This window comes from Suricata suricatta, chromosome 5, assembly GCF_006229205.1.
Source record: "Suricata suricatta isolate VVHF042 chromosome 5, meerkat_22Aug2017_6uvM2_HiC, whole genome shotgun sequence".
NCBI lineage: Eukaryota > Metazoa > Chordata > Mammalia > Carnivora > Herpestidae > Suricata > Suricata suricatta.
In genome coordinates, this window is record NC_043704.1 from 67,764,952 (window position 1) to 67,778,394 (window position 13,443).

Genomic DNA, 13,443 nt, shown 5'->3' on the forward strand with positions numbered 1-13,443 from the left:
TGTCTGACAGTGGTACCATTTTAGGTAGATATACTATATTTCAGAGTCTCGTTAGTATCAGGATTTCATTTTGTGCCAAAGATTTTGTCTGAATACCTACCCTTTACTTTTTATTTTGTTTAGTGGTGGACACCTACTTGGCTGAAAAGCTTGTCTTCAATGAAAGGCCCATTACTGTGTTTCCATATTATGTGACTTTGGGCATAGCCTTGTATGGAAAGGAGAAGCCCCAGAGAAAGTTGCCAGCACTATTTTGCTGCATCCTCTCATATAGAGGATCTTGCAGAAGAAGCATCACCTGATTGGAATGATAAATTATAAAAGGGGAAGGCATCGCTGTGAGGTAACATGACACCAAGTCAACTATAAGAGGCTAGAGGTAACAGTCAGGTCTATGGCCACTGAATTCACTCAAGGAAGAACAACAATCAATGTCATCAAGACCTGGACTGAGGACATTTCTAAAAACTTCTGCCATATCATCTCTAAATATCAAGTCACCAAATTGAATATGAAGCCAGCAGTATGGGAAGACATAAAAAACAGCATAGAAGATGATAAGATTTCTATTGAGTCTGATACAGTCAAGGGGGTGATCATAATAGCAGGTTGTTTGGAGGATGTGAAAAGAGTTTAACACAAGACACCAATCATAACATTGAAAAGGAAAAAACAAATTTTGATAAAGAATGTGGCTGGTGCTTCTGGAAGGTTTTTTAGTCTTCACTCCAATGCTTTGGAAGAGTCTATACCCAAGGAATTCTCAGGGTGGGAGGTCATGTGTTTGTTTGTTTCAAGTTTTTATTTAAATTCTAGTTAGTTTTCTAGTTAGTTAACAGAGTGTGATATTTGTTTCAGGAGTAGAATTTAGTGTTTCATCACTTACGTATAACATCTAGTGCTCATCACAATGAGGGCCCTCCTTAATACCCATTTATCCTACTGCTCACCAAGGTGGGAGGTCATTGATAATGCTTGCACCAAACATATCACAGCACATGCAGGAGAGCATAAAAAATGAAATTCTTGAGCAAGTGAAGAGGACTGTTCAAGAAACCCATTTCCAGTCCTTCTGGAATTTTCTGTTTGTTACAGAAAGTAGAGTGTGGAAAATTCTTTAAGATTATTTTAAGCAAAGAAAAGTCATATCCTTTTTGAGTTAGATCAGGCATGGAAAATACATTTCATTTCACGGGTTACCTCTGATCAAATGACATTTGTTGCCTGGAGCTCTGTGTTGAACACGATTCTGAAACTCTATCTGGATTGATTGAAAATGAGTGTTGATACCAATTAATGTCTGTGACAGATGTGGATGACAAGGTATATGGAATGGGGTGGTGATGTGTCCCATGTTTTACCATTGGTAAGCGTGACAATACTGTCAGGTAGATAAGCTCCTCCTGTAGATTCTGTGAAGAACAGATTCAAGGATTGTGTCCTTTATCAGTTAATAATTTGACTTTGAGTAAGTGGTTTCATCTTTTTGCAGACTGGTTCCTCCCCCCCCCCCCCATGAAGTTTCTGTACTGGATGATCTGTGATGACCCTTTAACTTCTAAAATTCTATGACTGATTAATAGTCAAGCTACAAATGTGTTGTTGTGGAGAACTAAGGGGTGTGCCTTCGTTTGGGTTCCCTCAGAAGAGTACCTGAGACAGGATTCAAGTGCAAATGATCTAAATAGGGAGGTAAAAGATACTGATAAGGTGTGTTATCAAATCTGTTATCACTTAATCCCACTGGGGAAACTCAGACTGAGTCCTACCTGGAAGGCAAGGTTGCTGGGGATGATTTTACAGGAATTCTGGTCAATCATCTGATGAGGGCTTGGGGGGAGCTGGTGGTGGAAGGGCTGCGTGATTTCCCTGTGATACCTCTCGGCGACATCTGCAAGCAAAGCAAGCTTTGGCACTAAAGAAAGTCGTCGGACAAGGAATACAGCTAGAGGGGCACCTGGGTGGCTCAGTCAGTTGAGTGTCTGACTTAGGCTCTGGTCACCATCTCATGGTTTCAGGTGTTCGGGCCCCACATTGGGCTCTGTGCTGATAGCTCAGAGCCTGGAGCCTGCTTCGGATTCTGTGTCTACCCCTCTCTCTGCCCCTCTCCTCCTTGCTCTCTCTCTCAAAAATAAATTAAAAAATTAAAAGGAAAAACAGAAATAGAGCTGGAAATAAGACCCAGGTGCCCTTAAACAGAAAGAGCCAGGGAAATATGAGCAGTGTCTGCTAAGCTAGAATTCTTGGTGGAATAGGTAAAAGAGCTCACTCTTTTGGAGTGTTAAATACAGTTGATACTCAAAAACTGGGGTAATACATGATTTGCTTTTGAATCTTAGGCTTGGATTATGAGTTGAATTAGAGAGGTGAGGAATCTAATAGTTTCTGTTTGGACACCTATGAGGAAAGTCTCCTAATAGCATTGCCTGGTAATTATTTTTACTGTTTTTCTCCACAGTCAAGAGACCAAGCCAGCTGGAAAAATGATCTTTTCAACAGAAATGTGGTAGCCTCAACCCAAACCGAAGAAGGTCTAAAGCTTTTGTTGATAAGTGGAGATGTTACTTGTTTACAGGTAAGTGTTGCTATCTAGTAAATCCGTCAAGAGACAATGGGGCCTAATTGCTGCTGTGATTTAAGATCAAAGATGAAGACCATATAAATTTGGGAAGTTAAACTCACCTGAGGTTCAAGTAGGGCTATACTTACCATCCTGTACTCCACATGTTCTCATGTGAAGAGATCCAGGTTGACCACAAGCCAGGGTGTGCATATCCACCTCTTTTATTTCTCTATAACTTATCTTGACCTACTTTCAACCCAGTTCTGTTTTTCTCTCCTGCTCCAATCAGCATTTATGGATTATAATCCTATTATATTATCCTTCACAAATACCCTGTTGCTCCTGTCTGAGCACTTCCTGAGACACAGGCAGAACAAGAAAGGAGAAAGATTACCAGTACAGGTACTTAAATGCTCAGCTTGGCTTTTGCTGCCTCCCCTCCTATTGCTATTTCCTCCTTAGAATCACCAATTAGCAGGAGCTACAGGTGCTATATCCCATCTGTAGTTGACATCTATGATACTCAATGCTGACTGCACACCAGAATCATCGGGGAAGCTTTTAAAACTATAAATGTCGATGACCTAGCCCCTAGAGACTCTGATTTTAATTGGTCAGGTATGTGGTCTGATGGGGGTGGGGAGGGATAGCACTAGTTTTTAAAAGAATTCCAGGTGATTCTTATATGCAGAGATTTACTGATTTGGATTCTTCTTCAGAATTCTTACACCATTTTGACACTTGATATTTACCGGATGGCATACTCTCAAGATTAATGGAAAGAATTCTTCTGAGAAATTTGGAGACTAATGGATTATAAGTCACTGGAAATATTCTTTGCTTTTGCTGCAGCTAATGAGATAGCAGCAGGGAAGTGGCCAGCCAGTTTCTTCATGTTCTCTACAGTAGCTAGAGTCCTTAGATTCCTTTGTCACATGGTTTTAGGACCTTTTTCTCAGAGCTTCAAGTTGGAAAGTTGAATATTATAATTTTACCCAGAAAGGTAACACTAATCAAGCTCAGAAGACTTATTTATAAAACTGGAATTGTAATTACTTAATTTGCAATGAAGAATCTAATTGCCATGGCTATGGGTAATAGCTTTATAGCTGCCTATTATGGGATTGCTTGGTGAGCATACTCAGACCAGGAAAGAATTGGCTCACATACAAGTATAGAAAGTTTCTTTTTTTCTGCTAGAAGAAGGCATAGTGTAGTGGTTATGCAGACCAACTCCAAAGCTGGTCCTGGCATGGTTCAAATCCCACTCCACCACTGACCAGCCATTGATCTCAGTCAACATTCCCCCTTATGTCTCAGTGTCCTTATCTATAATTATGAATGATCATGATAGGGTTCTTGTGAGGTAGGTAAAATACAATAATCCACATAAAGCACTTAGCTCCTTCTTGGCACATAGTGAAGACTCAAAAAATGATAGCTATCATCATTATCCACTTAGGACAGACCACTTGAAAGTTTACCTCACCCAATTAGTGCTACAATCTAACTGCGAGAGATATTACATGTACATCTATAAGATGAAGAAACTGAGGTCTTTTCATGACATGTCTGTTCGTTGTTAAACTCTCATCAACCCTGTCAGGATACTTGTTCTCGTGGTTGGATGGTGCCATCTAAACTTTGGAATCCTCTAACTCTTTCTTCTCTGAGTTCCTTTCCCTATCCAAATGTTTTCCCAGCCTCCTTGCACACTGTCCCATGTACATGCCCTTTCCTTTCCATTCCCACAGTCAACTCGTCTTTCGGCACCCTCAGTCTCGCCCTCCTTTCTGTCCTCTCCACAGCTGTGTGATGCATATTTATCAGGTGCTCCCTACTGCCTGCAGGATAAAGCCCAAACAAGTGTGAGCTTACAGAGTCTTCTATCAATCATCTGGCCCCAAATCTCTTTCCAGCCCTATCTCTCTCCATTGACACTCTCCATTTGCTAAATTGGACTGCTTTCTGACCTTTCTCAATCCTATGTGTTTTCTTAAATACTCACCCACCTAGAAGGCTTACTGCCTTCTTTTCCACTGTCCCAGATTCATACCTTATACTCTTTGTAAAGACTTTACTAACTAGTCCAGTCTGAAGGATTTCTGCTTTTTAAAAAAATTCTATAGCAACTACTAATTGTATTTTTAACACAGTTTCTTTTGATTATCTTGAACTGATGTAAACATTAAGACTATTTTGCTGTTTTGCATGTTAATATATTGCTTCCCCAAACTGTGTAGGAATCAGTAAGCAGGGAGTAGAGTGAAAATGGGCTGGATCTTGGTTTTTTGGAAAGGTCACCGACTTGTTTATTTATTTATTTATTTTGAGAGAATGAGAGAGTGAGAGAGAGAGAAAGGGAAAGAGACAGAGACAGAGACAGAGACAGAGACAGAGACAGAGAGACCCAAGCAGGATCTGTGCTGTCAGTGAAGAGCGCAACGCTGGGCTCAATCCCAAGAACTATGAGACCATAACCTGAGCTGAAGTCAAGAGTCAGACGCTTAACCAACTGCCCCATGAAAGGCTCACTGACTTTTTCCCTGCAGGAAGCTTCTCAGGTCCTGAGATTAGTTTATGTTAACTAACCTATGTAAGACTGAGGTGGACCTATGATGGTGAGAAATATAACTGTTATGTGGCCCAAAGACATAGACACCTTTTAATTTACAATAAGGAAGAGCTCCCAAGGAACCAGAATACTCAAAATCCACATGAGCAAAGCATTCTGCCTTCCAAATTTGAATACAAAATCAGAATAAATGGAATTGGATGGATTGAATATTTAATATCTGTCAGCATCAAGTCATGACCACATCTCACCAAAGGGATGGCCTCAGCAAGCATTGGAGAAACCCATACTCCTGGACAGGCTATAGTGGATGCTGCCTACCTTCACTTCCATGACCTTCCGTTGTTTAGGCCTTCAGGGCTTACCAGAATCTGCACCCCCCTCCCTGCCCATGCCCTTCAAAGGGACCTGTTCTTTCTTTAGGTATGTTAATAAAGACAGAACAATTACTCTCAGTTCCTTCCAGTCTAAAAGCAACTCTTTCTTCCTCACTGGTCTCTTTCAGAGTTCAATTTTTGGTTCCATCTGTCTAGCTATCTTTCTGTTTCTGCTTCTATCCTTCATTCTGACTCTCCTTTCTGTTTGCTCATCTTCATAGCCCTACTCTGACCCATCATATGTTAACAGTAGTGGGTGCCATACTTCCTTAATTTCTACGTTTTGCGGCTCACCTTGTTACATTATCTAAGTACTAACGACAGATTGGAAGCCCCTTGAGGGTAGGGCTGAGAGGTCAATATGACAGACAAAACATATCTTGTGCATTACCTCATAATACTTGGCAATTCATAAGTGCTTAATAACTATTGATTTGAACTCTAACAAACTTTTGCTGTTTTGCTTAAGGCTGAGGTCATTGTCAACAATGTTCCAGTGGATCTTCAGCTTGAAAGAGGAGGGCCACTATCTCAGGCTCTTTTACAGAATGCTGGTCCAAAGCTCCAGGAAGAGTTATATGTCACCAGGCAAGAAACGGAGGAGAATATAGGTAGCATATTCATGACAAGTGGCTGCAATCTGAACTGCAAAGCTGTGCTCCATGTTGTGGCACCAGCCTGGGATAATGGAGAAGGGTCCTCTCAGCAGGTAGAGAAGATCCTTAGCTCTCTGCTTCATTGATAGCTCTGGTGATCTTTAGGCAGGGCCTAGATCTGTGGTTCTCAGCAAAGTGAATTTATTCCCAGGAGAAATTTGGCTTGTTACATTGGCTACTGACAGCCAGGGAGGCTAAGCCTACTACCAAGCGCACATGAACCCCTATCACACAGACTTTTCTGGCCCAGATTGAAAAACCCTAGTATTGGCTGAACCTTGTCTATTTACTGAAGTCTTTTTTACATTCCATGAACAGTCCATCATAGCTACCAGTTATTACAGTATAACTAACCTTGAAAATAGTAACAATCCTTGGGGTTCTCTGGGAATGTTATCTGAAAATTAGTGTAATAATCCTTCAGTATAACAAAGAGATGCAGCCAGAGCTGTGGTAAAGGATGAAGGGTCATTGCCCTTCTTTTGATGACTTCTCACCTCAATTCCCAGTTTAACTCCCACTTTCTTTTTTTTAGAATATGAAAGTAATACATGTACATTGGAGGAAATACAGGAAGTACAAAGACAAAAATAAAAATACAAATTATAATCCAGCCATCTAGAGTTAACTTTTGTTAACATTTTATTGTAATCCCTTCAAGTCAATTTTATGCATACTTATATCTTAGTTGAGATTCCTCTCCAAACATTTTTTAGTTTTGCCTTTTTTTTTTACTTAACATAAACATCCCCCATGTTGTTAGAAACTCTTCATGAACATCTCTTTTAACTGCAACAAGACACCATTGTTCGTGTGACCGTTCCCATACTATTAGAACCTTCTTCCTGCATGAGTTAGAATCTCTCTGCAATGTCCTTCTCCCTCTCAATTTCCCTTTTTGACACCCTAGCTCTGGACAAAGCCAAGCATAGCAGAGAAGGCGTAGTCAGAGTTTCTGGAGCTGTAGCTCTCTGTATTTCTCACCAGCTTACTCCCTAACTTATATAAATGTATTTTGTACATTTCAGATCATGGCAAATATAATCAGGAACTGTTTGACAATTATGGAAGAGTTATCTTTTTCATCAATTACATTTCCCATGATTGGAACAGAAAATTTGAGTTTTCCCAAAGCTATTTTTGTTGAACTAATCCTTTCAGAAGTGTTCAAATTTAGTAGCAATGAATGGCTGGAAACCTTACAAGAAGTTCACTTTCTGATACATCCAGATGATGATGAAATCCATCAGGTATGGTTAAGTATCTCTTCTGGTCATTCTGGCAAGTGAACCTAAGTGCAATCAAATATCTTTGTAGATCTGCAAATAATAATGTTTTCACTTTCCTGTCCATAAGTGTTGTTTACTGATAGGGAGTTGTCATAAGACTTATGATATAACACTGAGAAGTCATATAATCCTTCCCAGATAGTTTAGCAAAAGACAAGATAATTTGTACTTAATAAATTCTTAGGAAGTAGCAGAAAGTTCTTGGCATAAAAGTGGCCCAGACATTTTAACACTGAATGAAAGCTAAGTCATGGCTTTATTTATAGGGAAAAGACCAAATAAGAGTAACCTCAAGAATTTAGGGTTTTGTTGTTGTGGGTTTTTTGTTTTGTTTTGGCTAGAATACAGTCTACCTAAGTCTATGAGGGTCTTAAGCTAGAAAATAGCAGTACAGTATTCAGTATTCAGAGAAGCAATCAAAGCACATTTCGTAAATACTTAACCCCTGACACCTGCCTTGGTAAGGTGGCATTCCTTGAGATGCACTCCTTAGCCAATTGATTGGCCCACTCTGAGTGCCAAAATCTGTTTTTCACTCTTGAAAAAGTTATATTGGTTTTATGTAAATCGTACATAGCTATAGCGAAAGTGCAAACAATATGAAGGTACAAAGAAGAAAGGTGCCGCTAGGTTTGCATTTCAATTGTGCCATTTAAAGGTTGAGTGAGGCAACCTCTCAGAATCTCAGTTTTATCATGTGTAGAGTGAATAATACCTCTTCAAGTTGATGTGGGAATTAAGAGAGGATGTATTTGCAATGTTCCGCATTGTTTCTAGCATATAGAATACCTCAAAACTGGTTGCAGAAGTCGTTATTATTACCTTTTCATTACCTGACTTTAAGGGCTATTGCCACAAACTACTAACCTGAGTACTTTAAAAAGATATCGAATATAATGTTCTTTTCTAAGTTCTTAGTTATTCTCAGGTATCTGAGATAGAATTGTGGGCTTCCCATGAAATAAAGTAAATCAGCACTGGTATTTACTGAGAAAAGTCCTAGGTTGAACTGCAATCCTGTAATTAGTCTCTGGGTAACTGGAAATCTAGGGAGAACTATTGTTCCTAATTGATGTCTGGTGATCAGTGCTCCAAAGATTTGGATTAATATTTTTACAGAATATTGTTCTTGTTGGTAACTGTATTTCTATTTTCAGGCATTTTTAGATGAATTCACTAAATGGTTGAGAGGAAATCCCAATAAGGACAAGATTCTTATGTCTGGAAGTGGCCAAGGTCTGGCAAAGTTATTCTGCTGAAAAAACTATTTCCCTCTGCTTAGTAGCTCTTCAGTGGCAGCTGAAGACCAATAGGAGACAAAGCTAATTCACATGAGGAACAAATCAGTGATGGAGGGGGTGTTAGAGCATGTTCCGTTGTCTGAGCACACAAAGAATAAATCATATGAATGTTGTGCTCCTGCACCCCAGCAAACTCTAAGCCTAGGGTGGGTGTTGGTCCAGTGAGACCCAAGAAAAGACCCAAAGACACTATCTGAGACATAGGTTTACTGGGGAAACTTATGTACAGGGAGTCTAAGAGCGGCCAACCGGATAAAGCCTCTGGTGCTGGATCTACATGCAGCAAGTTTTCATATCACAGCAACTTACCTAGCAATTATCAGTGGCCCTCCCCTCTTTGCGTGGCCAGCATTTCCAAGGAGATCAAGTCCTGACACTTGGAAACTCTTCATTATAAGAGAGACATTCAGGGCCGGCCACCCCTCCACATGCAGTCCCTGACCTTGAACACTGAACAAGTTCTTCTGCATATTCTGCTTGATGGGAATATAGAGGGAGAACAGGATCTCTACATTTTCAAGATAGTGATTAACAGGGCCATTCAGGGGATGCTTGCACAAACCAGCCATCCAACATGTACCATAAGGATATGAAAACAATCACTGCTAATGAGGCCAGTGTTTCTAAGGTATGATAATTAAAGATAATTGAAGATGGAGGAGCAAGACAGTAGTCAGGGGTGGGACCAGCGACTGCCTGGTGGCTTCCTTGATCATCCCCATGTGCTGCTTCACCTGCGGCAAGATCCTCGCAGCAGGTGGGAGGCCCACCTGGGCTGCTGTGGGCATAGCCCACTGAGGGGGATGTCCTGGATGTGCTGGGCCTGAAGCCCTGCTCTCACCTCCACCTGCTATTGGCTCACATGTATAGGATGGGAAGCCGTGCCCCTGGAGAATGTGCCAGAGCCTGCCTTGCCTAGAGTTCATTCCACTGAAGCGTGGGTAGCTGGGTGCAGTGCTTGCCCACAGCAGCCCCCTGGGCCTGTGTCCTCCACTTTGAAGGACTCATCCAGTAAAGGCCTCTGAAGAACTGCACACACACACATAACTAAAAGGTGTATGACACACTAAACTTCACTGATTGCTTTCATATATTAAAAAGCTTTTTTTAAATGTTTATTTATTTTGAGAGAGAGAGAGAGGAGTGGGGAGAAGGGCAGAGAGAGAGAGAGAGAGAGCGAGAGGGAGAATCCCAAGCAGGTTCTACACTGTCAGCACAGAGCCAGATGCGGGGCTTGATCTCACAAACTGTGAGATCATGACCTGAGCTGAAATCAAGAGTCAGAGGCTCAGCCACCCAGTGCCCCTTCATACATATTATTTAATCTACACAATGGCTGCCTGGGCAGGCAGTTCTGTTGCCGCCGTGTCATGTGGAAAGGGAGACCTGAAGAGCATTAAGAGACAAACAGAAATGGTGCAGCTAAGTTTTAAAGCCTCCGAGTGTAGAGTGGACAGTAATGTGCCAACACAGTCAAGGTAATTTCCTCTGAGCAGGCTTGATGTTGCTACCCCAGGGAGATGTGCAGCAACAGGAAAAGCGCATCTTTGTAGAGTCAGTGAGCTGTTGTTGAACATGAGACAAATGACCTAGCCACCAAGACCATTTCCATTTTTGTAAAATGGTAATAAAGGAACCACCTGGGAGGTACACACTCTTAGTCATAAGATGGATAAATTCTAGAGATCAAGTGGGCAGCATAGGACTATAGCTAGTAACAATGTTTTGTATTTTTTTTAATTTTTAAGTTTATTTATTTATTTTGAGAGATAGAGTGGGCAAGCAAAGAAGGAGCAGACAGAGAGAGAATCCCAAGCAGGCTCTAAACCAACAACATGGAGCCTGACGTGGAGCTTGAACTCATGAGACGATGACCTGAGCTGAAACCAAGAGTTGGCCATTTAGCTGCCAGAGTCGCCCCAGTGCCCCCAATGTTTCATATGTGGGGTGTGCACACACCCCCACACAGGAAACGTGGATAATCATCTCACAACGTGTGTGTGTCAAAGTGTCACATTGTACACATAAAATATTTAAAATTTGTATTTGTTAATCATACTTCAAAAAAGCTGACAGAAGTCTCCAAGAGGTGTCGGGATGACACGGGGGAGCATTTGCCCTCCATCCTTCCTCCCGCCTTTCTGATGATGCTATAGCAACTTTTGCAAACTGGCAGAGGGTCCAATCAGATGTTTCTGCCTTATCCTAGTTAACAGAACATGATACTCCTACTGCCACAAAGCATTATTTTCTAATTTTCCTAAAAAAGAAAACGCAGCAGCTTAACAGGCTGGGAGGCATGGTACTGTTTGGGTTTATCCAGGAGAAAGAGGACTGGGAAGGGAATAAGGCCCCATTCTTTTTGTTCTTTCTCCAGCTACTCTTTCATGTGCTTGCTTGCTTTTCAGGAATCTTCGAGACTCTCTTCAACTCTGAGTTCACAGTATATGAAATGAAAATTGGTGCAGTTACTTTCCAGATTGCTCTTGGAGATATTACCATAGAAAAGGCAGATGTGATTGTAAACTCAACATCAAGGACATTTAATATGAAATCAGGTATTTTATTTAAGCAATGTAGCTGGCTGTAACTGTTAACATGACTATGTCTAGGAGGAAATTGTGGCCAGTGTTGCCTGGGTAGATAGACAGATATAGCAGAACACAGGTAGGCCCTGGAATTAAAAAGGCCTAGGTTCAAATCCCTACTATAGCCACTTGCCATTGTGTGGCCTTGGAAAAAATCACTTAACCTCTCTGAGGCTCAGTTTCTTTGCCTGTCAAACATTGATTTCCCACAGGGGGATTAGACAGGGAGTAACGATGTAAAGGTTAGGTGTAACTGACACATCAGACCTGTCCCTGTTAGCTCTTGTCCCTGCTTTAGCCCTGAACTATCAAAATGCCACTTATAATTTAACAAGTTTAAGTTCTATTTTTATTTCCCTTTCTGTGTAACTCAGTTGGCACTCATATCTCACCTCTTGTAACTCTTCCCTTCTCTATGTTACACTGATCCAGAAATGATTTTTCCTAGATTATCTGACCACCTCCACTGATGTAACATCTCTGAGCATGCTCTTCCCACATGTCTATTTGTTTATAACTTACATACATATAAGCTTATGTTAATATATTTTTATTATAAAGCAATAAATCTGAAATTAAGAGAGTAAGATAAAACATAAATAGAAATAGCAGTTTAAATATTTTCAAAATTGCAAAATATTATAGAACTTACTATGTGGAAGTGAATATGTAGAACATTCATCCAATGTATTGGTCATTCAAAATGTAGACATAAAGAACATTTGGTTATGTGAAACATGATAAATTGAATGTATACATTTGTCCATCCTCCTTTTAAAATTCCATTAAAGCAACAGTAAAGGAGGAGCACCTGGGTTGCTCAGTCAGTTGAGCTTCCAACTCTTGATTTTGGCTCAGGTCCTGATCTCAAGGTTTGTGGGAGTGGGCCCCACATTGAGCTCTGTGCTGATAGCGAGGAGTCTGCTTGGAGCATATTCTCTCTCTCTCTTTCTCTCTCTCTCTCTCTCTCTCTCTCCGCCCCCCCTCTCAAAATAAATAGATAAACTTAAAAAAAAAGCAAAAGGAAAGGAGATAAAAGGGCCTAAACCTACAAGGAAAAGGGGAGTTGGAGGGAAGCCAATAATGAACAAGAGACAGCAATGTATTTTTAGAATATGAGAAGCCGCTAGCCAGTGCTGAAAGCTTAGCATCAGCAGGAGAGAATGGTAGACCCTAGAGACACAAGAGTTGGAGGCAGCAAGTACCTGGGAAGGTAGGAGACAAGTAAAGAGATGAAAACAGAATCAATGCAATTCTGTTTGAGTGGCACTCACATCCTTTATTCGATCCTCTATCCATCCAATGCACCAGTAACTTCCCTTGCTTCTCCTTGACCAAAGATGGGAGGTTTATTCTCTGGAGAAACAGAACTAGAGAGATTCTGGACTTAGAGCAGCAGGCACAGGTGAGACGAAAGTGGGGAGCTGGATAGTGTTCAAGTAAAAGCTTCTGTACTGAACCCTGAGTGCCCAGCCCCTGTCCCTGTCCAGGTCCAGGTCCAGCACACCAGCTTATGCTCTCTAAGACATGAGATTGGAGGATCCTTCTGGGGAGAAACTCAACTACCTTAAAGTCTAGTATGTACTGCCTGCTTACCTTACACTAAAGCCTACTAGTCAGCAAGTGTCCTTTACATGGTACTCCCAAACTTACTCCTAAATGTGAATGGACTGGTGAAGATCATCTGATGTTTGGGGAACACCTCCATTATCACAAAGTCTGAGACCAAAACAAAGAAAAAAGGAATTTTTTTAAAAAAGAAACAATTCATAATGTACATACATAATCAAGGAGACACAAGTAGATAGATGATAGATAGAAGATAGATCACTAAAATGATAACTAATAATTATTTAGTACGTTCTGTGTGCCAGATTCCATGCCAAGCATTTTATATGCATTGTCTCTTTTAATGTTCAAATAACCCTGTGTTATTTGAAGTACTGTGTTGGCCTCTGTGCAATGGGTGAGAAAGTGACGAGTCACATATTAACCAGTAAGTGGTGGAGGCAACTCTAACAGTCTGTCAAAATGCATGGTTGTGTTTTCAGCCACTCAACCCAGCTGTCATTAGCGATGACCAAAGCGGTGAAG

General features: G+C 40.9%; 1 protein-coding gene across 1 annotated transcript in view; it reads left to right on the top strand.

Annotated features, from left to right (window-relative positions):
• Positions 1 to 258: 258 nt before the first annotated feature.
• Positions 259 to 13,443, top strand: part of PARP15 (poly(ADP-ribose) polymerase family member 15) — a 28,735-nt gene continuing 15,550 nt past the window's right edge. Inside the window, exons 1-6 of the mRNA XM_029939434.1 lie at positions 259 to 343; positions 2,459 to 2,575; positions 5,985 to 6,224; positions 7,200 to 7,421; positions 8,618 to 8,696; positions 11,170 to 11,319. Of these exons, the coding sequence (XP_029795294.1) occupies positions 308 to 343; positions 2,459 to 2,575; positions 5,985 to 6,224; positions 7,200 to 7,421; positions 8,618 to 8,696; positions 11,170 to 11,319 (844 nt within the window). The 5' untranslated portion in view covers positions 259 to 307. The remainder of the gene's footprint in view (positions 344 to 2,458; positions 2,576 to 5,984; positions 6,225 to 7,199; positions 7,422 to 8,617; positions 8,697 to 11,169; positions 11,320 to 13,443) is intronic.